The sequence below is a fragment of the Molossus molossus genome, unplaced genomic scaffold (genome assembly GCF_014108415.1).
Source record: "Molossus molossus isolate mMolMol1 unplaced genomic scaffold, mMolMol1.p scaffold_m16_p_14, whole genome shotgun sequence".
Taxonomy (NCBI): Eukaryota; Metazoa; Chordata; class Mammalia; order Chiroptera; family Molossidae; genus Molossus; species Molossus molossus.
The window spans coordinates 33200317-33227280 of NW_023425349.1; the positions used below are offsets into that span (position 1 = coordinate 33200317).

At 40.0% G+C, this 26964-nt stretch overlaps 1 protein-coding gene across 4 annotated transcripts in view; it reads right to left on the reverse strand.

Annotated features, from left to right (window-relative positions):
• MELK (maternal embryonic leucine zipper kinase) overlaps positions 1-26964 on the reverse strand; it is a 96566-nt gene that overhangs the window by 45140 nt on the left and 24462 nt on the right. For all 4 annotated transcript variants that reach the window (XR_004959502.1, XM_036261334.1, XM_036261333.1 and 1 more), the window contains 3 exons: positions 14870-14938; positions 13335-13433; positions 3442-3528 (listed from right to left, as the gene is read on the reverse strand). Coding sequence is in view for 3 of the 4 variants with exons in the window: in XM_036261334.1 (XP_036117227.1) it covers positions 3442-3528; positions 13335-13433; positions 14870-14938 (255 nt within the window). In the remaining variant the exon portion in view is untranslated. The remainder of the gene's footprint in view (positions 1-3441; positions 3529-13334; positions 13434-14869; positions 14939-26964) is intronic.

The window sequence follows — 26964 nt, forward strand, 5'->3', positions numbered from 1 at the left end:
CAAAGATCAGCAGCACCATATCACATGGATCACACTCAACTGATTTCTCTCTGTTCTAACTGTCCCAGGAGTAAAAGTAGAGCTCCCAAGATACCAGAACAATAAGACCACAGCTGATCTCAAACCTGATTTTCCTGAGGCTCTTTGAACTAGAAAGTACTTAGGACCAATGTGAATTTCTGTGACAACCTAAACCATGATTTCTCAACCTCAACCCTATTGACATTTGACCTGGATAATTCTTTATTGTGAGGGGCTATTCTGGCATGATAGGATATAGAGCAGTATCCCTGCCCTGTACCAGGGATGCCATTCGCACATATACAAACCCGAGTTATGCCCATGAAAAATGTCCCAAGGGGCAAAATCACTCCAGTTGAGAAACAATGACATAGACCATGCTTCTCAAGCTTTAATGTACATATGAATCACTTAGAAATTTTATTAAGGTGCAGATTCTGATCCAGTAGGTCTGAGGTGGGGCCCGAGATCCTGCATTTTTAATAAACACAAAGTGAGGCTGATGCTGTTGGTCCTAGAGCACCCTTTGAATAGCAAGAATTTAGAGAGAGTAGTACCTCTCAACTCCTGGCTGCCTACTGCAATCATTTGGGAAGCTTCAGAAAATTCTAATGCCTAGGTGATACTCCAGACCAATGAGATCATAATCTCTGAGGGTGGGACCAAGGCATCAGGATTAGTTTCAAGTTCCCAGGGGATTCCAATGTTCAGCCAATGTTAAAAAGATGTATTCTGTTAATCCCTATGACTGGAAATTAAGTACAGATATAGAAAGGCATCATATAGACAAAGATGAGGGAAGAGAGAGAACTCATGGACATGGACAACAGTGTGGTGACTGCGGGGCAGGAGGTTTAGGGGGAAGATGGCATAGAAAGGAAAATGGTGATGGGAAAAATAAAAGAGTAAAATAAAGAAGAAAAATAGAATGAAGAAAGAGTACAAAAGGAGAAACTATTATTTTCCTCACAGCATTCTTTTTTTTTTTAATTTTTTTTCTTTATTTATTGATTTTAGAGAGAGAGAGAGAGAAAGGGAGAGGGAGAGAGAAGTACAAACATCGATGAGTGAGAACACTGATTGGCCACCTCCTGCATGCCCCCCGCTGGGGATCGGGCCCACAACCTGGGCATGTGCCCTGACTGGGAATCGAACCGGTAACATTTTGGTGCAGGGGTCAATGCTCAACCAAGGAGCCACACTGGCCGTCCTCACAGCATTCCTGATCTTGGTCATGACTAGCTCTCAGAATAACTTAAGAAATTTAGAGAGATGTAACACCAGAAAACAATCTCTATCATGCCTCATTATCTATTTTGTTTTGTGTCAGAAGAAGACAATTCCTAGTTCCATTTCACTTCTAAGTTTCAAACTTGTATTTAAAGACCACATAAAGAATACTATTTTAAAGACTTTTTTTTTTCAAAGATTCTTGAAATTCTGAGTATGTTACTTTTAAGATTCACACTTTAAAAATTTGTGAATCTCATACCAAATTTTTTTCTAGATAAAATCATTTGATGTATGGGATTTGCTTTGAAATACCCAGCTGGAAAGTGCAGATGTGGGAGGGTGTTGGTATATAGATAAAATTGGCAAAATGTTAACAGCTGTTAAAACTGGATGATGAGCCCTGGCCAGTTTGGCTTAGCGGTTGGAGCGTCGGCCTGTGAACCAGAGAGACCCGGGTTCGGTTCCCACTGAGGGCACGTACCAAAAATAAAAAAAACTGGATGATGAGCCCTGGCTGGTTTGGCTGGTTTGGCTCAGCGGTTAGAGCGTTGGCCTGTGGTCCAGAGAGACCCAGGTTCGGTTCCCGCTAAGGGCACATACCTCGGTTGCAGTTTGTCCCCAGCCCTATTGGGTCATGTGGGTGGCAACTACTCGATATGTCCTTTTCACGTCGATGTTTCTCTTTCTCTCTCTCCCTCCCATTCTATCTGAACAAAATCTGGAAAAGTGTTCTCGGGTGAGGATAAAAAAAAAAAACCTGGATAACGAGTACATGGAAGATTGCTGTTGTTCTACCATTCTCTACACTTTTGTAGGTGTTTGAAAATTTCTATAATAAACATTTTTTAAAATTTTTATGTATCTGAAAAACAGAATTTTATTAAAGATCATCCCAAAGAAGAAGCCTTACAATTTTGTAAAAGTTGTTTATATGAACACTTCACATTTTCATTGTAAAAGACTAAGAACCTACATATCTTGCAGCAATTTCCAGTTCTTGCCATTCCTTTTCATTCCACGAAAAAGTAAATTGTCATTCTGTTTTCCAGACATACTCCAGAGCTTTTACTTATTATGTCATTCAAAAGAACTCCTTTCTATCTCCTCCTCACTGAAAAAACTATGGCTTAGCAAAGTTTTGTTTCATTAAAAAAAAAAAAAGTGCTTAAGGCTTTTACCTTGCAAGTTAAAAAACAAGGAAAAAAATACAAATCATAGGTGATGAAAAGACACAGAAATGAACCAAGAAATAATTTGGGTACGATCCCAGTCTAGCATTTACATCGTGCCTCTGTCTCTAGGAAATATGTAATCTAGAGATTAAGCATCTGAAGGACCTAAAATGATCCAACACCAGAAATCATGCTAATGATTTCATGGTGTTTGGTCCATAAGCTTAGGGGTGATGTGATGCTACACACAGGGTTGCTTTTAGGTAAGAAAGAAACTGTTTTGTGTTTACCTTAATTTCTACAGCAGAATCATAATTCCATGTTAGAGAATTTAAAGTAGTCAAAATCAGAACTCTGTCAATTTCCAGAACTAGTCTGTCCTGTTTCTTCATTTTTTTCCACTACAATTCTCTTTAATCAATGTCATTTTTAAAAAGGCTATCCTGCGGCCTGGCCTGTGTGGCTCAGTGGTTGAGCATCGACCCATGCACCAAGAGGTCGTCAGTTAAGATTCCGGGTCAGGGCATATGCCCAGGTTGTGGGCCCAATCCCCAGTGGGGGGCATGCAGGAGACAGCCAATTGATGTTCTCTCTCATCAATGTTTCTATCTCTCTCTCCCTCTCCCTTCCACTCTCTCTAAAAATCAATAATGAAAAAGTCTATCCTGCAGACATTAAAATAGAGTTTAGTAGAAATCACACATGAATACAAAGTAAGTGCAATAGGCCTGGCTGGGTAGCCCGGTTGGTTAGAGCATAGTCCAGTACATGTTTCAGGCTCAGTCCCCAGCTGGGGCGTGTACGGGAGGCAACTGATCAGTGTTTCTCTCTCACGTCTCCATCTCCATCTCTCCCTATCTCTTTCTAAAATTCAAGTTTTTAAAAATAACAAGTGCAATAGTTACACCCATGATAAAATCATAGGCCTGACAATGCTACCTGATTTTTAATGTACTGATAAAAATCAAGAATAAAATAAAAGGTATTACTTTGAAATGCATGCTGTATTTCTTACCAATGAAACTAAATCCTCCATTGTTTGCCTGTTGTTTCTGTGATGTACAGAAAGTTCCGTTATACAATCTTCATCAAGGCGAATAAGCTACAAAAAAAAAAATTATAAACTTTATTAACAAAACAATTACAAAATACAGGGTGGGGTAAAAGTAAGTTTACAATTGTGAGTACACGAAACACAGAGCTTATTCTTGTATTATTACTTATTAATTACTGTGTTATTTTCCATACAAACAACTGCAAACCTACATTTGCCCCACCCTGTATTTGTTTTGAAATTTTAAAATTACCATAATTATCTTGTAAAATCAAACACCAATATGTAAAAGCAACATGAGTTTGTAAAACTCTTGGGTAAGAATAAACATTCTCCATAATGTTTAAAGATACAGGCAGGTGACGATAATTCAAGAAGATGAGCTCTTTCCCAGCCCACCATCATCTGATGGTTTGCTAAAATCCTGTTGTGCGGGAACTATTCACTGCTTCCAGGCACCTAGGCATCTAAAATCAGTGATTGGACAATAGATTGGTAAAAGAGTGGCTCAGACTTGCAACATATTGTCCCTCCGGGTATGTCTGGGTTTAGCACAGTCTAAGGAGCCCTTACAATGGTGCCATGGAAGCCATACAATCATCATTATGCTGAAGGTACCAGCAAAGCACAATTTTTTTTTTTTTTATCCTCACCCGAGGACATTTTTCCATTTTTTGTTCAGATAGAGCGGGAGGGAGAGAGAGGAAGAGAGAGAGAGAGAGAAACATCGATGTGAAGGGACACATCGAGTGGCTGCCACCCGCACGACCAACCAGGGCCGGGGACAAATTGCAACCGAGGTACGTGCCCTTAGCGGGAACCGAACCCAGGTCTCTCTGTACCGCAGGCCAACGCTCCAACCGCTGAGCCAAACCGGCCAGGGCCAAAGCACAATTTTTAAAAAGAAGTAAGACAGCCCTGGCCAGTTTGGCTCAGAGGTTAGAGCATAGGCCTGCGGTCCAGAGAGACCGTGGTTCAGTTCCCGCTAAGGGCACGTACCTTGGTTGCAGTCTGTCCCCGGCCCTTATTGGGTCATGCAGGAGGCAGCCATTCATTGTGTCTCTTTCGTGTTGATGTTCTCTCTCTCTCTCTTCCTCTCTCTCTCCCTCCCACTCTGAACAAAAAAAAGGAAAAATGTCCTTGGGTGAGGATTAAAAAAAAAAAGAAGTAAAACAGCCTCAACACAAGCTTTATTTCGCTTAAGAATAGAAATCATCCAAGTATTCTGATCCCTGAATGATGGGACCTCACTAAAGATGGGGCCAAAAATGAATTCTCAGAACCAAACAAGGATCGTAAGAATGAAAAGGCAGGAAGGGGCTGCCCACTGGGGTTCATAAATCATATGGGAAGAGAATCATAAGAGATGTAATTTTAAAGTCATCTTTCCAATGGAAGAAGTCTCTTCACAACAGCCCCAATAAGTGATGTTTCACTTTCTGCTTAAAGACCTCCTTTCTCTAGAACAGTTGGAATGGTCAGCTTCTCCCTCCTGTTCCCTAAAGTCTATCTCCCTGTGACCCCTATCCGCTATGAGTCAATACAATCTGACAGATAACAGGCTTTGGAATTAGACCTTGGTTTTAATTATGAAATCATTAAATAACTGTGTAACTTTGAGCATGTTACTGTGCTTCTCTGAGCCTCAGTTTCATCATCTGTACAAAAAGAGATGACATCTGTCTTGTAATATATGTAACATAGGTGGAGTGCCTACTCCAATAACTGAATAGAATAGGCCCTCAAAAAATGGTTGATTATTTTTATTATCAGTCATAATTCTACTTCTTCTTTGGTATAAGAGCCTTTATGAAATTTGAATATTCCTATTATAGATAACCTTTCCTCTAGTTTTCTTCTTTCTAGTTCCTTTAACCACCATTTTAATGACTAGCTCCCCTTACCATTCAGGCCCTTTCTTTCTGTCTGTCACAAAATCCAGGCTGTCAGTGTCCCTCAAAGTGAAGTGTTCAGAATCAAATATAATATACCAACAATATCGTGACCTTCTCTTGTTCCAGACATCACACTTGTACAAAAGGCTCAAGAGAAAGTCATGCTGCCATCAGGAAAACAGAAGAGCAGTAGAAACAGCGACCTGCGTGACTGGCTGGTAGGAGCACATCCTCGCGGACCACAGAGAATGTGGAGACCAGAAAGTGCGCACTCATGGTACTACAGAAGTCTAAAGTGCTAAGAATAAGTTTTCATTGTGTTGCTTTGACCTTGGCAGCTCCCCAAACTATGAATTCCCCCTTCAGGAAGGGCTCGTCCTCAGAAGCCCAGACACTTTACCACCTAGCTAAGTACGTATCTTCTTATTAATGTCATCACTGCTCAAACAAGAAGGGAACAATTTCTGGGGTTCCCTCCAAGACCTTAAGTTACTCTCCTTAAAACAAACAAACACATAAAAACAAAACAAAGTCCCTTCTCTCTTTCCAACAGCCTTCTGCTCTGTGCCTTTACCACAAGGTGCATGTGGGAAAGGGGGGAAGGGTAGGAAGGAGGTACTATCTTCTTTCCTGGGCCTCTAAATAAAAAAGAATGAAAAGAATGGGGTGAGATAAGACATCAAAGTCTGAAAATTATGGCTCAATACTTTAAGTACCTGAATTCTCAGCCTCACATATTCAAGTGAAATGAAGTACAAAAACACATACCAAAAGTTAGCCAATTATTTTGGATTATCTGCGTCTACTACAATCCCTGTTCAGTAGGGCAGAGAATAAGACTGAATAGAGCTTCTATCTGATACGATTCTTAGGTACTAGAGCTATGTGTGAAAATGATAGATCATGCATAGACTTATAGAAGAGAATCTATATTCTAAATATCCAAGTAAATTTGAATTATTTTTATAGTTCACTCTTTTTTTTATTTATTTTTTATCCTCACCCGAGGACATTTTTCCATTTTTTGTTCAGATAGAGCGGGAGGGAGAGAGAGAGAGAGAGAAACATCGATGTGAGTGGCTGCCATCCGCACGACCAACCAGGGCCGGGGACAAACTGCATCCGAGATACATGCCCTTAGCGGGAACCGAACCCGGGTCTCTCTGTACCACAGGCCGATGCTCCAACCGCTGAGCCAAACCGGCCAGGGCTATAGTTCACTCTTGATGAAACACAATACTGAGAGAAATAAGCAAAAACTTTGAAAAGCAAGAACAATCCTTATACCTCCTCTGTGTATAAGTCATTTGAACCCTGCAACAGCTCTGTAAGGCAGGCAAGACAGATGAATGACATAACATGTAAAGGTACTCTATCAATGCCAGACATAACCCAAACATGTAAGAGATATTAGAATACCCATATTAGAGATGAGAAAATGGTGACTCAGAATATTCATACACTCTGCCCAAGACTGGCATTTTTCTTTTTTTGACATTTGTTTTTTAATCCTCACGCAATTGATTTTTAAATCAATTTTTCCATTGATTTTCAGATAGAAAGGGAGAGAGAAAGAAAGAAAGGGGAAAAAAGAGAGAGAGAAACATCAACGTGAGAAAGACACATCAATTGGGCGCCTCCCACAGGACCCCAACCAGAGCCGGGGATTCAAATCACAATTGAGATACGTGCCCTACAATGGAATCGAACCCACAACTCTTCGGTCCATGGGCGACCCTCTAACTGATGAGCCAAACCAGCCAGGGCAAGACTGGCATTTTTCATTCCTAGCCCAGGGTTTTTCCTACCCCACCACAATGCCACCTCTCCATGACTCCGTTCCATAGCTATTCCAACAGACACCAGACAAGCAATGCTTATCACAAAGGCTACAGCTACATAGGATACAGGCCCTGAAGTTGCACTAGTTGACCTATCAGATTCATTACATTCTGGAGCCCTTCTGTCTGGGTTCAAATCTTGGTTCTACACTCATTAGTTGTTTGACCTTGGGCAAATTACTTTATGATTCTGTGTCTCAGTTGCTTCATCTGTTCAATGGGGACAATAACAGTATCTACTTCAGAAAGTTGGTATGAGGATTAAATGAGTACAGGAGTTAAGAACAGCCTGGCTGGTGTGGCTCAGTGGTTGAGCATCAACCCATGCACCAAGAAGTCACTGGTTTGATTTCTGGTCAGGGCACATGCCCAGGTTGTGGGCCAAATCCCCAATGAGGGCCATGCAGAAATCGGCCAATTGATATTCTCTCTCATCGATGTTTCTATCTCTCCCTTTCCCTTTCTCTCTCTCTAAAAATCAATAAAGAAAAAAAAATTTTTTTAAAAAGAGTTAAAAACATAAAGCCCATAGAATAACACCTAACTCTTAAAGGTATTATCCTAGGGACTATATCTATATTATACTGTATAATACACAGAAAGTTCTTGCTATAATAGCACACTATTGCATTATAGTGAGTATTCAATATATATTAGCAATTATTATACTAAGATGTAGGAAATTTACATACTCTCGGAGCACTCAAAGCTATGTATTTTACTTTATGTTGCGCTTCAATTTAAGATAATTTTTGTTTGTGAAATCAGAAACTTTCTTCATTTTGGCATTTGCTCTATTGCAAACAGTGGTGCATCCTATCCTATTAGAACCATGGCTGAGAAGACAGGCAAAGCCCTCCCACACGTGGAGAAATGATGACCCCCAATGGCAGAACACAGGCATCTGCACCACCGACTCTCCACCTCACAGGGGGCACTTCCCTGCAGCTCTGCTCAGACACCTGCACACTCTGCTGCTCTTAGGCTCTCAGTGTTGATAGCTGTTAGAATTCAGTTGCAGAGCTAATTGTATTTATTCAATAGATACTAACGATGTCATGGAGGGCCAAAGGGAATATGAAGAAAAGAAACGTTAGGAGTTGACAGTCATAAGAGAATCAGGAGGGATTTCAGCTCAGGCTGCATGGACATAACAGAGGGCAGACTAATGAGAAGGGGCTTAAACATGCACAGTCTATTTTTCCAAGACCAGTTGGTCATAGGGAAGTGTATTTATACTTATTGGTGTGATTATTCCAGAAAACAAACATCTCACAGCTCTACTGAGCCTCTGTACCGCAGGCCGACGCTCCAACCGCTGAGCCAAACCAGCCAGGGCCCGCGACTCTTTGGTCCGGGGCCAATGCACTAACTGCTGTGCCAAACAAGCCAGGACTCAAAACTATTTTAAATAATGTTTTTCATTTTTCACAGTTAACATTTGCACTAATGGTACGAAAGCAATGATGAGAAATTGCTCGTACCTTAGTAAAAATCAATGCAATGGCACCAAACTGTGCTAACACACTGTCTTCTTTGTAGTGTTCTCACACTTTTTTAAAAAGCTAGTTTCAGTTAAGAATATCATTGATGAAGCAGTAAAAAGTATTAATTTTATTAAGAGTTGGATATCTGGCAGAGGTTTTCTTAAAATGAAGAAAGTGAACTTGTCATTTCAAGGAAAACAACTGACAGTTCCTGTTGCCAACAATTTGAGTTTTTAGGCAAAACTTCGAATTATGGAAAATTTACATCTGCCACCATGAGTTTGGCAGCTTTCCAATAATTAAAGACTTCCCTGATGAAATCAAGAGTGACTTTAAGAAATGTGGTTTTTGCCCTGGCCAGTGGTTAGAACATCAGCCCACAGATCGGAGAGTCCTGGGTTCAGCTTGCACTAAGGGCATGTACCTCAGTTGCAGTTTGTCCCCAGCCCCAGTTGGGGTCGTGTGGGTGGCAACCACTCAATGTGTCTCTCTCACATCATTGTTTTTCTCTCTCTTTTCCTCCTTTTCTCCCTCCTGCTCTATCTAAAGATAAATGCAAAAATATCCCAGTGAGAATAAAAAAACAAACAAAAAGTGTTTTTTTAAAAGCTGTATAATGAAAGGTGTTAACATTTGGAAGACTGCATAACTAAGTAAACTGATATATTCCATTTGACCAATGCACAATGTCACATGGGAAAAAGATCCAATGGACAGACCAGCGAATTTTAATGTAATAGAGTACAAAAAATTCACTGATGTGGTGTCAGATTCCACATGCAACTAACCTTTAAGAAACTACCACTTGTGAAAACTGGTCAAAGATGGCGGCGTAGGTAAACGCGGTATCGCGACCTCCCACAAGCACATCAAAGTTACAACTAAGCTACAGAACAACCATCATTCAAAACCGCCTGAAATCAAGCTGAATGGAAGTCCTACAACTACGGAATTAAAGCAGCAGCCACATCCAGACTGGTAGGAGGGACGGAGGCGAGAGGGGCTGCAACAGGCTGATCCCACACCCAAGTGTGGCGGATAAAAATCAGGAGGATACCTCGGCTGGGAAGGCCCTTCCTGAGGACTGAGGGGTCCCCGTCCCACACCACGCGCCCCACTCAGGGTTCCAGTGCCAGGAAGAGAAGTCCCCATAACTTCTGGCTGGAAAAACCAGCGGGAACTGAGGCTCAGGGAAGCTGATGCGGCTGGAGTCCCAGGCAGCTCCTTAAAGGGCCCGCGCTCGGACTTATCGGACTCTCTCCCTCTAAGCTTGGAGGGGAGGCAGCTCGAGGGGCACCAGAGACATACAGGGAAGAACTGAGCTGTTTGGCACTGGAGCGAGGGCTGGAGAGGGGGCTTTCTCGGAACAAACGTGCTGTCAGAGGCCTTTGTTCCTTTGGTGAGCCCTTCCCTGGAGCGGCAGACAGAAGCCATATCTGGGACTCCAGCAACCTGGCTCACACTGGTAGCCCCGCCCTGGTGATTCCCTGACGCCCTGCCCCACCCAACTTTCAGGCCCACCCAAGCTGTTGCCACTTGCTTAACCATAGGATTGGCTGGTCTTGGATCCTGCTTCAGGTTTTCCTAAAATCTTTCAAACGAGCAGCATCTGGTCTCATCTAGCCCCATACCTCTCATTAAGTAATACACTGAAACAAACACAGGGAGGCAGCCAAAATGAGGAGACAAAGAAACAGGTCCCAAATGAAAGAACAGAACAAAACCCCAAGAAAAGAACTAAGCGAAATGGAGATAAGCAACCTAACAGATACTGAGTTCAAAATACTGCTTATAAGGATGCTCAATGAACTTAGTGAGAACCTCAGTGAACTTAGTGAGGGCCTCAAGAGCATAAAAAAGGACCAGTCAGAAATCATGGATGCACAGTTAGAATTGAAGGAGGCATTAACCGAAATAAAGAATAATTTACACAGCTTCAATAATAGAGTATGTAAATCCAAGGAGCAAACCATCGATTTGGAATATAAGGAAGTAAAAAATGCCCAATCAGAACAGCAAAAAGAAAAAAGAATCCAAAAAAATGAGGATAGTGTAAGGAGCCTCTGGGACAACTTCAAGCGTGCCAACATTCGCATCTTGGGGGTGCCAGAAGGAGAAGGGCGAGAACAAGAAATCGAAAACCTGTTTGAAACAATAATGGCAGAAAACGTCCCTAACTTGGTGAAGGAAACAGACATAGAAGTCTAGGAAGCACAGACAGTCCCAAACAAGATGAACCGTAAGAGGCCCACACCAAGACACATCATCATCAAAATTTAAAAGGTTCAAGACAAAGAGAGAATCTTAAAAGCAGCAAGAGAAAGGCAGCTAGTTACCTACAACGGAGTTCCCATTAGGCTGTCAGCTGATTTCTCAAAAGAAACTTTGCAGGCCAGAAGGGAGTGGCAAGAAATATTCAGAGTGATGAAAAGCAAGAACCTACAACCAAGATCACTCTATCCTGCAAAGCTGTCATTTAGAATCGATGGCCATATAATGACTTTCCCAGACAAGAAAAAGTTAAAGGAGTTCATCACCACCAAACCGTTATTATATGAAATGTTGAAGGGTCTTTTTGAAGAAAAAGATAAAATATATGAACAAACAAAATGGCAATGAATACATATCTATCAACAATGGAATCTACAGCCCTGGCCAGTTTGGCTCAGCGGTTAGAGCGTCGGCCTGCGGTCTGGAGAGACCCGGGTTCGGTTCCCGCTAAGGGCACGTACTTCAGTTGCAGTTTGTCCCCGGCCCTGATTGGTTGTGCGGGTGGCAGCCACTCGATGTGTCCCTTCACGTCGATGTTTCTGTCTGTCTCTCCCTTCCTCTCCCTCCCTCCCACTCTATCTGTACAAAAAATGGAAAAATATCCTCGGGTGAGGATTAAAAAACAAACAAACAAAAAAAAAACAATGGAATCTACAAACAAAATGAACAGGCAGAACAGAAACATTCTCATAGATACAGAGAACATTTTGTTGGTTGCCAGTTGGGAGTCTCAAGAGGGCTGCTGGGGGAATGGGTGAAAAAGGTGAAGAGATTAATAAGTACAAATTCATTGCTAGACTGACAAACCTCAAAGGGAAAGGGGTTGGGGGGGTGGGGTGGGAAGAAATAAACCAAAGAATTTATATGCATAACCAATGGACACAGACAATAGTGTAGGAAAAGGCGGGAGGGGGGTGAGAGTGGGGAGGAGGGGGTCAATGAGGGAAAAATGTGGAACATCTGTAATACATTTTACATTCAACAATAAAGATTTAAAAAAAGAAAGAAAAAAACTACCACTTGTCATCACGGCCGGTTTGGCTCAATGGTTAGAGTGTCGGCCTGCGGTCCAGAGAGACCAGGGTTCGGTTCCTGCTAAGGGCCTGTATCTCGGTTGAATTTTGTCCCTGGCCCTGGTTGGGTGGTGGGGGTGGCAGCCACTCGATGTGTACCTTTCATGTCGATGTTTCTCTCTCTCTTTCTCTTCCTCTCTCTCCCTCCCGCTCTATCTGAACAAAATATGAAAAGATGTCCTCGGGTGAGAATTAAAAAAACAAAAAGAAACTACTACTTGTCAAGTTTTAATGAAATATCAAAGACTATCCCTAATTGTCTGTAAAAGCTATTAAAATACTTATTCATTTTCCTACTACATATCTGGTGAGGCTGCATTTTCTTCATATGATTCGATCAAAACTGAATGAAAGACAAATACCATATGATCTCATGTGATATTTGTGGATTATATGTGGACTCTACTGAACATAATAAACTGACAAACAAATTAGAAACAGAGGCATGGATACATGGAACAGATTGACAGCTGTCAGAGGCAGGGTAGGGAGGACTAGATGAAAGAAGGTCAAGGGATTAGCCAAAGAACATATATGCATAACCCATAGACACAGACAACAGTGTGGTGATGGCCAGAGGGAAGGGGGTGGGAGCTGGGTGGAGGAGGGTAAAGGCGAGGGGAAATGGGGAAACCTGTAATAGCATCAACAATAAAGTTAAAATCAAATCCCAGTGTCTTCTATTAAGCTAGACTTTAAAGAAATTTCTAAAAATGTAAAGCAATGCTACTCTTCTTACTAAATTTATTTGTTATTTTTCATAAAAACATGTATTTGCAATAAAATGTAATAATAGGTTTGCTACTGTTACTTTTAAATGAATCAATAAACAAATTTTAAGAGCATAAAGGAGTCCCCAGATTTAAAAGTTTGAAAACCTAACTATAAGCTCATAACTACTCTGGGAAGTAGATAAAACTGGTTTAACCTACTTTTTACAGCTGAATAAATAGCTTTGGTAAAGTTAAGTAACTTGCCCATGATTCCTAGAGCACTGGTCACAATCTTGACTGCACATGAGAAACACCTAGAGCCTTGAAAATACCTATTGATTGTTCTGAGATGGAGTGCAGGCATCTTTTTAAAGGTGATTCTCATGTGCAGTCCAGATTAATAACCACTCTCCTAGATATAAACAGGCAAATATATACTAATTAGATTGCAAGTCTCCCAAACACCAATCTGACGAATGTCCATGAAATACATTTTCTTTTATATTTAGACAAATCCACACAAAGATCATACAAATTTAAACAAAAATTTTCTACTACATTTCATTTTACTTACAGGATTCTTGCTTTGCCATTCAACAGGACAGTTGTAATCTTGCATGATCCAGGGATGGCTCAATAGATTTTTCATAGAAATCCGTTTCTTTGGGTCCACCTAGTGGCCATTGAGTAGTAGCCAGAAATTAGCATTTCCAAATGAACATAGAACAACTCTTTTCCTCCTGAGAACTCAAAATTCATCAGAACAGATGTAAACTTTATCATCACAAAAATGCTGTCAAAGACCTTAAAATGGCCTTGGAATAAATTCTTTTTAAAAAGCAATAGAAGCAAGAAAACTATAGCAACCAACATAGGCTTAGAAGATAAATGTTTAACAAACACGAACTTCATTGGTATGGACATTATTCATGAAGTTCAGTCAATCTATTGTATGATGTAATAGTCTTTTGCTGGAACACCTATTCACAGGAAATATTCACCAATTTAATATTCAAGCAGCCACAATGCAGGGCATTCACACTGAATATGCAATCTCTACCTCCCGATGAGCTTACAATCACATAGAACATGTTGAAAAGCACACCTTTCTTTTCCATTTGTAATTTTCAAATGTGAGGAGAGAAAAATTAATCAACAAAGATTAAGTTTTTTGGCTTTTAGAAGAAAGGATGAGGTGCTTTAATCTCATTACAGAGATTTGGTAGTCTGGCCCTACTTAATCAAGGTGAGTGAACCTGAAGTAAATTTTGAATAAAAAGTAGAGATGGCATTTAATAGATGGAGAAAACAGGAAATATTCTGAATACATAATAATAAAAAAAATTTGCACTAATAGGGTACTCATATTTTTAAAGTGTTTCCTATTAATCTCATTTTATCCTCATAACAATACAGAACAGTGAGGCCAGGCCCAGAATCTCCACTTTATAGATTAGAACTAGGGTGGGCGATGTGCACACTGACCAGCAGGGTAGATACCTAGACCTCAGCATCCCCGTCTTTCACTCTGAGGCCATTCCATTAAATCAGTGGTTCTCAGAGTGTGTCCCAGCAGCATCAGAGTCATCTGGGAGCTTGTTACAGGTGCAAATCCTTAGTCTTGCCCCACATCTATTGAATTAGACACCCCAGGGTGGCACCCAGTGGATCTGTGTTTTAACAAGCCCATCTGGCAATTGTGGCATCTGCTAACGTCTGAGAACCACTACACTAGATCATGAAGTCCACTCAATTGTACATCAGCTCATTTAAGCATTTGTTAAGAATCTACTACATATCTAATGTGTAAGAGTGGGAGCAAGAAAACAGAAGACAGGGAAGCAACCGACAATGCTCACGAAAAAGGAGAAAAAAACCACATCAGCAAAAACATGCAATAGAGGTCTAAACAAAAATGCATTTGCAACAGAATTAAGAAAGCATCTAGTAGAGGATATTAGCACAGTAGACATAATAAATGCAATTTCTTAAACTAATAAATAAATGGTGCTGTCCTCCAAATATAGTAGCACCAAAGACGTGTTAAAATTGGGTCAAACAATTCCAATAGACTTCTATTATTTAAAAATACTAAGTAACAAAGTTTACCTGTAGCATTTGTTGAAGAAGCAGAATGCTACTGGGAGAAAGCCACTTAGGAACCTCATATTTCCCTCTCTGCATAAAAAAAAAAAAAACAAAAAAAAACATTAAAGAGATTTAGGTTCAATCAGCCTTGACACAAATTTCTACAGTAACAACCAACATGCTGGAGGTTTACTTCCAAGCTTGAAGGCTTCACCCAACTATAAAATTTGGTAAACATTATTAATAACATAAAAAATCCATTTCTTGTCTTCAAGAAAAAAAATACAGTAAATTAAACACTACTATAAACCTCTAAATTATCTACATATCAGAGAAGGACTAGAGTACAGAGACTGCAAAAGTGGAAAACAAAGGTTATAGGGCTTTGGAATCTGCATTATGCATTGTAATCAATTTTGTATTGCTAAAGCAAATTTTAGTTTATAATCTTGGAACAATTATCAGTTGACAAAATGAGATAGCTTTAGAAAAGCATATTTGGTGGCAGGACATAGCTGTGGTTAAAATCAGGTCACATATCATCCACAAGGCAGAATTCATGGTCATTAAGGGAAACTGATGAAAGCCACCTTCTAAGGCAAGCACCTCTTTTGGGAATGGAAGAGATTCACTCAGAAGACAAATGTTTCTAATCTTGTATACTCAGAAAGTACAATCACCAAGTCATCAACTAAAATTAAGACCAGGAGCTTGCTAAACACTAACACGTGATAGAATACCTCTATACAACCTGCCATATACCCGTTTCCCAATTCACAGAAAATGATATAATCATTTCTCTTAGCAGAGAACAAATTGTTTAATGATGCCAGGATAACAGGTTAATTATTTGAGAAAATTAAGATTGAACTGTAATTCACAGTCTACACCAAAATTAATTCCACAGAGATTAAAGAGTTAAATGCAAATACAAAACCATACAAGTACTCAAAGAAAGCACGGGTGATTATTTTTAGAATCTTTCTAAACATGACAGGAAAAACAAAAATTATAAAGTCTAACAGATAACAAAATAAAAAGCTGGCATCTCTGTACAGCAAAACACCATTACAAGGTTAATTAACAGCAAATTGAGGGGGAAAAAAACCATTTCTACCTAAATGACAAAAGATTAATGCATTTCATCACATCAAAAGCTCTCCACCAAACCCATTCTTCCCACAACACCCCCACTTCTAACTCAGCAAGTGGCAACTGCATTACCAGGTGCTCAGGTCAAACACCTTAGCATCATCTTTCACTCCTCTCCCACTTCACATCCAATCCCAACAGCAAAATCTATTGGTTCCATGTTCAAAATACATCCAGAATCACTCGTCACTGCCTGCACATCACTAAACTCTCTCATCTGGCATACTGCAAGAAGCTCCTGACTGGTCTTCCAGATTCCACCACTGTCCCCCACAGTCCAGTCTCCACTCACCTGCATCATCTGGCCTGGGAGCAAATTTCTAGTCGATAGATGAGATGCTGCCCAATCCATGAATTACTTAATAAAGCAAATTAGATCTCTAAAAAAAAAAGAGGATCTGACCATGTCACTTTACTACTCGAAACTCTCCAATGTCTACTCATCTTGCTCAGAATGAAATTCAAATTCCTGACTCTGACTGTAAGGCCCTGCCTGGTCTGTATCCCCACATCCAGCCCACTCCTTGCTACCTCTCAAATTCACCTTCTAACTCTTCCTCTCACTCATCAAACATGTCAAACACAGTCCTGCCTTAGGGCCTTTGCCCTTTACTCCCTCTGCCTTAATGCTTTCCCCAAATATCAACAGTGCTGGTGCCTTAATCCTCTTCAGATCTCTACTTAAATATCAGTGCCTCCCCTGACCACCTTTATTAATAGCATTGCCCCTCCTCTATCCCATCATTATCTACCTCCCTTTCATGCCTACTTTTCCTTATAGTCCCCTCCCCACTTGTCCAATGACATATTTATTTTTTATTTTTTTTATCCTCACCTGAGGATATTTTTCCATTTTTTGTACAGATAGAGTGGGAGGGAGAGAGAGGAAAGGAGAGAGAGAGAGAAACATCGACGTGAAGGGACACATCGAGTGGCTGCCACCCGCACGACCAACCAGGGCCGGGGACAAACTGCAACCAAAGTACGTGCCCTTAACGGGAACCGAACCCAGGTCTCTCCGGACCACAGGCCGACGCTCTAACTGCTGAGCCAAACCAGCCAGGGCTATTTGTTAATTTTCTGTCTCACTACATTAGAATATAAGCTCCTTAATCACAGGGATTTTGTAAGACCCCACTGCACTCGGACCAACCAATCACAGGGATTTCATCTGTGCTGTTCACCTAGACTGTCTGGCCCTAGCATATAAAAGGTGTTCATTTAATACCTGTTTAATAAATGAAGGAATGGGATAAAAAAGCATACATTTCAAAAGAAAATGGGCAAAAAATAGTCACAGTAATGCCCCAAATAAGAATTTATAAGTAGCCAATAAATATGAAACTGTTCAACTAATCTAGTAATTAAAAAGTAATTAATTTAGCCCTGGCCAGTTTAGCTCAGCGGTTAGAGTGTAAGCTTATGGACCAATGAGTCACAGGTTCAATTCCAGTCAAGGGCATGTACCTTGGTTGCAGTTTGTCCCCAGCCCTGACCAGGATTGTGTGGGAGGCAGCCAGTTGATGTGTCCCTCTCACATCAATGTTCCTCTCTCTCTCTCCCTCCCTCCCACTCTATCTGAAGATAAATGGAAAAATATCCTTGGGTGAGTATTAAAAAAAAAAAAAAGTAATACATTTAAGCAAAAATATGATGCCATTTGTTGTCTGTCAAATTGACAAACTTAAAAAAAATCACTAAGTATTAGTAAGAGTTCAGGGACAATGAGAGAGTATAAACTTTTATGAAGAGTAATTTGGAAATATATATGTATAAAAAGCATTCAAAATTACATATCCTTGATCCAGCAATTTCACTTCTAGCAATTTATCCGTAACAAATGATTTGGTATGTAAAATTTTATGAATCATCACATTCAGCAAAGAATTGTTTATGGTACCTTTGGAAGCTAAGGAACATATCCTGATGTGGCAAACTTCAGAGGGTGTCCAAAATTAATGAAAGACAAAACTAAGTGAATAAAGACTCTGGGTTCGAAACATATAACACAGGCCAGGGAGACAAGGCAGGCACGCATGCTTGTGGCCACGTCTGCCGTAACTGGATGAGGCTAGAAGGGTGGGAGTAGGTGGGTGAAGGAGCCGCTGACTAGCACAGGCATTGGAGTTCTCTGCTCTCATGTACTGTCTAGGACGTAATTCTGACCAAGAATCAGTCCAGCTCAAAGGTGAAGGGAGAAACAAACAGGTAATGATTTTGATTATGTTAAAGAAATAAAGTTTCAACGAAGCCTTATCAAGCAATGAATTTAAAAAGAAAAGGTGTTGACATCAGAACAACTCAAACTCTGACTCAGCCTCTCCGATGACAGCAGACCGGCTGACCCACAAAGTGTTTCCTAGGAAGCACAAAGCTTTCACTCTACAAATGACATTTATTATTAAAATTTTTCCTTTTCCTTTATCTAAAGCACCTGCTATTACCCAGAAAACCCACTCTTATTTATACCTAGCCAAGGGCTTAATACTTGCCAGTGTCAGAAACTGACAAAGTTTGTTTCTGAATTATAATAATGAAAACCCTGTTCCATTTCTCTTTACTGTCCCTCATCCATGGCTAACCTAACCCCAAGCTGAAGGTTCAGTGCTGCCGGGGCTCCAGGCCTATCCCCAGGAAGGGGGAATTTCTAGATGCTTCAACCAACTCTCTAGGACTCGGCAGTAAGTCACAGTTGCCCTGGTCCTCACCTAATTGGCACCATTCTCCTATCTGAGCTTTTCCTTATTCCTGAGATCAAGGCTTCTCATGATTCAAATCCTGAGTACCTGACTTGATCTCTTTCTTGGTAAACTGACCATTTGCCTGGTACCTCAAAGATTTTACCTCGCTCTTGCCAGGGTCCAATAGAAAGTAGAGACCAGCCCAGGGTAAGGACTCTCCTACCTACTTGCAGTGATCAGATAGTGATCATCTACCTCAATCTCCAATCACAACCTGCTGCCCGAAGTGTCCTGTAACGCCCTACTCACTGGTCAGAACCCCCACATACTCCACTAGGTCTTCCCTAAGGTTGACTGTATGCAGAGCCATTTGCTAATTACTCTGGACGCCATATACACTGGGTTGAACAGTGCTCCATCCCAGCCCCACCCCAAAATTCATGTCCACCCAGATCTCGTACATGCGCCCTTATTTGGAAATGGGATCTTTTTCAGATGTAATCAAGTTAAGGTGAGATCACACTGGGTTAGGGTGAACCCTAAATTCAATATGACTTGTGTTCTTATTAGAAGAGGGAAATTTAGACACAGAGACACAAACACACAGGGGAGAAGGCCACGCAAAGACAGGCAGAGACTGGAGGGATGCATCTACAAGACAAGGAATGCCAAGGACTGCTGGCAAACACCAGAAGCCAGAAAAAGGCAAAGAAGGGTTCTCCTTTAGATCCTTCAGAGAGAACACGTCCCTGATGACACTTTGATTTTGGACTTTTAGCCTCCAGAACTGTGAGAGAATAAATACCTGTTGTTTTAAGCCACCACCTTGTGGTACTTTGTGACAACAACCCTAGGAGAAACTAATATACCATCTATAAGGGTTTAACTTCCTCACATTAACTCTCTCTTATCAGCACCTACCCACCCCAAGGATAAGTCTGTTGCCAGGTTCTAGCGCTTTCTGGTTTGCTCTAACACACAGCTAACAGATCCATAACCAAACCAGGATAATAAGAGAAACGTTATGCCTTTAAATTCAAAAATTAGCATCCTAAAAAAAAGTACTCATAACTAAACGTAGCAGAATTCTACCGAAAAGCAGATTTAAAAATAAATATCCAGCCCTGGCCAGTTTGGTTCAGTGGTTAGAGCATCGGCCCATGGACCAAAGAGTCTCAGGTTTGATTCTGGTCAAGGGCTCATACTTCAATTAATATTCGGTCCCCAGCCCTGGTTGGGGTAGTGCAGGAGGCAACCAATAGGTGTGTCTCTCTCATCAATGCCCCCACAACTTCCTCCCTCCTTTCCTCCCACTCTATCTGAAGATAAATGGAAAAATATCCTTGGATGAGGATTAAAAATAATAATAATGATAATAATAAAAATATCCAGACCAAAGTACTGAATAAGGGTGCTCCACCAGACTGACTCCAAATTTTTCTTTGCCTCTTTTTATCACCCCTTATATCATCCCATCTTGAATTCCTGAAGAATCTTTTAATAGATATCCTATGCTGTGCTGCAAGCTAGTACCACAGAAGCATCCTATCCAGAAAGAGGCAGAGAGAATGAGTGAGACGTGGGGTGTTCAGCACAATGGAAACAGAAATGGATTGAAATCATACATTATGTTTGAATCCCAGTTCTGCCTCTTATTAGTTCTTTGAGCTTGTAAGTTATTTCATCTCCCTGGCCCTATTTTCTAAGGGAATAGGCTCTGGAGACAAACTGTTTAGATTCAAATCCAGAATCTGCCACTTATTAGCTGTGTGGATAAGCTATTTAATCTTGCTGTGCCTCAGTTTCCTCATCTATAAAAGGAAGTATTATAGTAGTATCTACTCCATAAATTCTTGATAGGATTCAATGATTTACTACATATAAAGCACTAAGCACAATGCTGGGCACACAGTAAGAACTTGATACATGTTAGTTTCTACTTCTGCTGCACCTATTATTACTACTACTGCCACCATAGTTTCTGTAAACAAGTAATTTCATGCATAGATTTACAAAATAAATAAAAGAGAACGTGTGTGAAAGCGGTCAGCACAATGCCTTGCACATAAGAGACAGTAAATGTTTGTTCAATCTGAAATAAATACGAGGGAGATCGGGATACTCAAAGAAGTGGTAGAGCAAAGTGGCATTTTGACCAAAATCCATGCATGCAAGAACACTAAATAATCAGTGCAGTTTCTTTTAAAAGGCTAGTCATTTTGAGAAATGCCAAAGGCACTCCTAATGGAGCTGCAGCTGCCTCAGGATCTCAGGATTTCCTGGCAAGAAACACATCAACTAGTCATGTCCTGTTCATGTCACCTCCTGAAATGTACCCACCACTTTTCTGGTTAGGACAGAACAACTCTGCAGAGTACCTTCCACAAGTCATAAGGCCTGTAACCCATCACCATGACTGGACATTCTCAGCTTCCTTCTCTGCACTGAAATACTGGCAGAAACAAAGCCCAGTGCTGAGGTCTGCTGCCAGGCTTAATTCAATGTCTTATTTGTACACAGTACTTTAAAACCCACAGGACATTTGTACAAATATTTTTACCTTGTGCAGTAGGCAGGGGTTATTAACCACATTACACAGATGAGGAAACTACATCTTAGTCAGGGAAATCAAATGCTTGTTCAATATTATAATACAATGGTTCTCAACTGGAGGTGGTTTTGTCCTCCAAGGGACATCAGGCAATGTCTGGAGACATTTTTGATTGTCATGACTTGGGGGCTACTATGGGCACAATGGATAGAGGCCAGGGATGCTGCTAAACATCCTACAATGTACAGGACAGCTCCCATAACAAAGAATTATCTAGTCCAAAATGTCAATAGCGCCCTGGTCGAGTGGTTTAGTTGGTTGGAGTGTCATCTCGTACACCAAAAGGCTGCGGGTTCAATTTCCATCAGGACACATACCTAGGTTGTGGGTTCAAACCCTGGTTGGGGTGCATATTTCTATGTTTGTCTCTCTCTCTCCTCCAACCCCCTTTCTCTCGCTAAAAATCCATAAAAACATATCCTTGGGTGAGGATTAATGACAAAAACAATATCAATAGTGCCAAAGTTGAGAAACATTGTCACAGAGCAATAAAAAGGGTAAAGATAGGACTAGAAGAAAGATAGATACAGTACTTTTTCTATTGTACTGCGCTGGAAGGTCTAAGGAAGCCCAGTAGTAGACAGGGAGAAAGGCTCCTTATTTAAATATTGAAAGTATATATCTAAGGATCAGACAGAAAAGACCTTGAGAGGAACTATTCTGCCTAGGAAGAGCAGCTCTATAAAAGACCCTGTGACTACCACGGCTGTGCCCCTTCACCCTGGTCTAAGCTCAGCCTTTGGAGAATTCTGGTTTATTTAAGGGACGCTCACCTTGCAAAAGAGAGCAAGAAACATGTAATGAAGAGAGAAACCAAGTGGGAGAGAAAAAAGATCTATGGGCTAATAAAATAATCCTGGGAATCCTAATGGGCTTGAAATTGTTCATTTTTCACATGGTGCTAGAAAAAGCAGGCGATTGCTCCAACATATAATCACAGTACTGTACTCAGCTCTGTAATTATAACATATAATCTCATTAAGAGATAATTTGCTCATTTTCTTTAAAATTATAAATTATACTTGTTAGAAAGCTATTTTACTTTCAAGCTATTCAACTTTCATTTACTAAATTATTTATATTTCCCTAATATTTGTGTACCCAGAACTGGAGTACAGTCATGCTTGTCTTTGAATGCAGTGATGGCAAATGAATATAGGTGACATTAATAAGATTAATACTCAATCTATCAGTAATCATGCTGGAAATTGCAGTTGAGCATTTTGGTTAAAACAGTCAACAAATGCAAAGAATAAACAAAGTCTGCCTCTTAAACAAGAGTTACATACAATATGTCAAATATTGCTGGGTTTTTCAATCAAACCAAGAACTGAGGGAAGTGTTATTCCCAAGTGAGGAATTTTAAAACATTCTAGGCAAAAATACATACTGCATGCAAGTGATACGACACCTTAATTAGATTCAACCAGCAGACTATTACACTGCGACTCGGAACAATAGTTCTGAGCCAAGATTACAATAAATTCCAAAATCTATAATGTGTGAAATTAAATTCCACAATAATGCATAAAAGTCCTAATTTGAATCAATTTTCAACTTGCAAACACATGAAAAACTAAAAAATGAAATTCAGAGGAGAAACAAAGAATAGACAGCATTAGTAAATAATATTAATTAGCAGGGCTAAATCTCTACTGAACAAGAAGTAGAATTAGACATTTTGTACCATATTCATCCCACTGCAGAAATATTTGATTTACCAAAAAATATCAAATATCTACTAGTAGGATGTAACACTTTTATACTATCTTAAGGTAATTCTCCTCCCCCAAAGGATTAATATGGAATCCACTAGTGCACTCAAATAAATAATAGAAGTAGAGAATACTGACGTTTGCATGTTGATACATTCACCTTGTACTGGTGAAACAATACATTAATAATTAAGAGCATTAATTCCATGGCTGCCATATGAATGTGAACTTGCAGTAACTACAAACGAAGGCAAATAAATACCACAGAAGTTTAGGTTTGGATAGGTTTCAAAAAACAGCAAAGTTTGGAGTTAAGTCAGTAAATGAGGAAAACAATAGATATAATGTAGTTCAATTTCAGTACAGTATTAACGGTCACTTATTTTTCTGTGTGGATAAGACCACAAAATCTTAGCTAAGTGTATATGATGCAGACTAAAAACCAATACCCAGAACACTTAGGAGTGGTCCTGTTCTGTTCGGTTTTTTAATTAACTCGGATTAGAGATATTTAAGAAATGTGCAAAATGCCTTGGCCGGTTTTGCTCAGTGGTTAGAGCGTTGGCCCTGGAACCAATAAGTCTCAGGTTCAATTCTGGTTAAGGGCACGTGCTTCGATTGCGGTTCATCCCTGACCCTGGTCAGGGTCGTGCGGATGGCAATCAGTCAACGTGTTTCTCTCATGTCGATGTTTCTCTCTCTCCCTCTTTCCCACTTTATCTGAGGATAAATGGAAAAATATCCTCGGGTGAGGAGTAAAAAGAAATGTGCAAAATGGCACAATTCTGACAAGGACAGCTGATTTTACATGAGATTAGAATCAAGATTCAAAATTTCAAGAGGAAACTGTAAGGCCAAAACAAAGAAGAAAAACTCAATGTGAATAAATAGAAATCAAAGAACTTATTGCTACTCAGAGCTTGAATGGACCTTGGAAATAACTGATTACTACAATGCTCTAATACTACTGATGAAGAAAATGAGAACCAATAAGTTGCCCTACCAGAGATGACGCCTAAAGTGAGTGGAAAGCCAATGCACAATACCTGATATGAACTGGAAGAACAAACTGGTAGTCTTGGTAAATCTAAAAAACTGGGATATCTGGGATCATCCCCAAGTTAAAGGACACAAAAAGAAAACTAGAATGGGGATCACTCTCCCATCTAGGAGTCTATGATGCTCTTGAGACTAGAACCACCAGAGTTAAGAAATAATATTTCATAGTGCTTATGAGAATGGGCTCTGAGCGTGACTAGCTGGGGTCAAATCCCAGCTCTGCCACTTACTAGTTATTAGATCCTGAGTAAGTTATTTAAGGTCTCCTCTTAGTTTCCTCATCTATAAGAGGGGAACAATAATAGTAACTACCTCACTAGAGCAGAGTCTGGCAAATAAGAAAATCTTATGAATTGTTAAGTATTACTTTTGTTACAATAAAGAATAAGCTTGACAACAAACATTTTACTTTTTCTGACCAACCATGTGCAAGGGTCATAAAAATATGAAACATATACCTCAGAATCTCTATCTCCTAATGGGGGGGGGGAGGGGGAGTGGAGGGAAAAGCAAAAAAAAAAAAAAAATCAACAACAAGAAGACTGCTTTAGTTGCTCTAGTCAGAAGAAAATTCAGCACAACTCAAAAATATAATCTATTTCTATAAACCTACAGATAGAGACTCAGACATAGCCTGCAGAAGGCACCTTCCCCACTTCCCACATCAGTTTTGGAGTTCAAAAAAACTCCATAAAAATTTTATCATTCTACTTTAGAAAAAATAAATAAAATTTTATTGTTCTACTTTTTAAAAGAAAGCCATTATTAGCAAATCTTCAACAGCATATTAAACCTATTAAAAGGATTATATGCCACCCTGGCCTAGTGTCTCAGTTGGTTGGAGCATCATCCCATTCACCAAAAGGTTGAAGGTTTGATTCCTGGTCAAACATATCTAGGTTGCAAGTTTGATCCTCTGTTGGGGCACAACCGATTGATGTTTCTCTCTCACATCAATGCTCCCCCCCCTTCTAAAAATCAGTAAACATATCCTCAGATGAGGATAAAAATAAAAAAGATTATATACCATGACCAACTGCAATTCACTCCTGGAATGCAAGGATGGTTCAACATACACAAATCAATATATGTGATACACCAAATTAAGAGAATGAAGAATAAACTGCAATGTCAATTGATGCAGAAAAAGCATCTGACAAAATTCAACACCTTTTCATGATTAAAAAAACCAACCAACAAACAAACAAACAAAAAACCCTTAACAAACTATAAATAGGAGGAAACTACCTCAACGTAATAAAAATAATATGAAAAATCTATAGCTAACATCATACTTAATGGTGAGAGACTGAAAGCTTTTCCTGTAAGGTGAAGGACAAGACAAGGATGCCCACTTTCACCACTTCTATTCAACATAGTAATGGAAGTCTTGGCCAGAGCAATTAGGTGAGGAATATAACCATTACGTGATTCAAAATTTAAGAGGTATAAAAGAGCATAGAATGAAAAGTCACCCTTCTATCCCTCTTTCCCAATATTCCTTTCCAGAAGAAACAGCAACTAATATAAATATACCTCCTCCTACTTCACTTTTTTTTTAAAAAAGGTTAGTACACTATACTGTTCCATTCCTTGTTTTTTGCCTTAACACTACATCTTGAATATCATTTCATATCAGTATTTAAGGAGCTTCCTCATTCATTTATGGCTGTAAAAATTATAAAATTATACTACAATGTCTTTATTTCTAAATTTATTAATCCTCACCTAAGAATGTTTTTATTGATTTTTTTTTTAAGAGGAGTGAGGAGAGAGAGAGAGAAAAAACATTAACGTGAGAAAGAAACACTGATCTGTTGCCTTCCACGCATGCTCCAACAGGAGATCAAACCTGTAACCTTTTGGTGCGTGCGACGACACTCTAACCAACTGCGCCACCTGGCAAGAGCAAGATGTACTACAATTTAACAACAATGTTTTCCAAAAGAAAAAGAAAGCATTAATAAGTCTATCTTTAAAAAAAGGTACAACAGCCCTGGCCGGTTTGGCTCAGCGGTTAGAGCGTCGGCCTGCGGTCCTGAGAGACCGGGGTTCGGTTCCCGCTAAGGGCACGTACCTCGGTTGCAGTTTGTCCCCGGCCCTGGTTGGTCGTGCGGGTGGCAGCCACTCGATGTGTTCCTTTCACATCGATGTTTCTCTCTCTCTCTGTGTTCCTCTCTCTCCCTCCCACTCTACCTGAACAAAAAATGGAAAAATGTCCCCGGGTAAGGATAAAAAAAAAAAAGAAAAAAAAAGGTACAATAGTATCTACCTAATTGAGGATTAAATGAGCTAATCGATATAGAATGCACACAGCAATACCTGGCAAATAGTAAACATTCAATAAATGAAAGCAATGATTATTTTCCTTACTGTAGAAGGATTCTTATAATTTAATAAGAAAAAGAGCAAATGCCATGAACAGGCAGTTCACAGGGAAAAAAATACATTTAGAATGATTTCAAACTCTCTATTAAAGACATATTAATAAAATATCAGACACCATTTTCACCCATTCAATTGACCAAGATCCAAAATTTTGATGAATAACAATATTGGAAGGAGTACAGGGAAACAGGCACTCTTTTTTTTTAATCCTCACCAGAGGATATTTCTCCATTTATCTGCAGAATGGGAGGAACAGAGAAGGAGAGAGAGAGAGAGAGAGAAACATCGATGCGAGAGAGATATATCAACTGGCCTCCCGCACAACCCCAACCAGGGCCGGGGACAACCACAGCTGAAGTACATGCCCTTGGCTGCAATCGAACCTATGACTCATCGGTCCATGGGCCGATGCCCTACCGCTGAGCCAAACCGGCCAGGGCCAGGCACTCTTATATACTGCTGGTAAAAGTATAATTTGGGGAAAAAATGCTGAAGCATAATTTGACAATA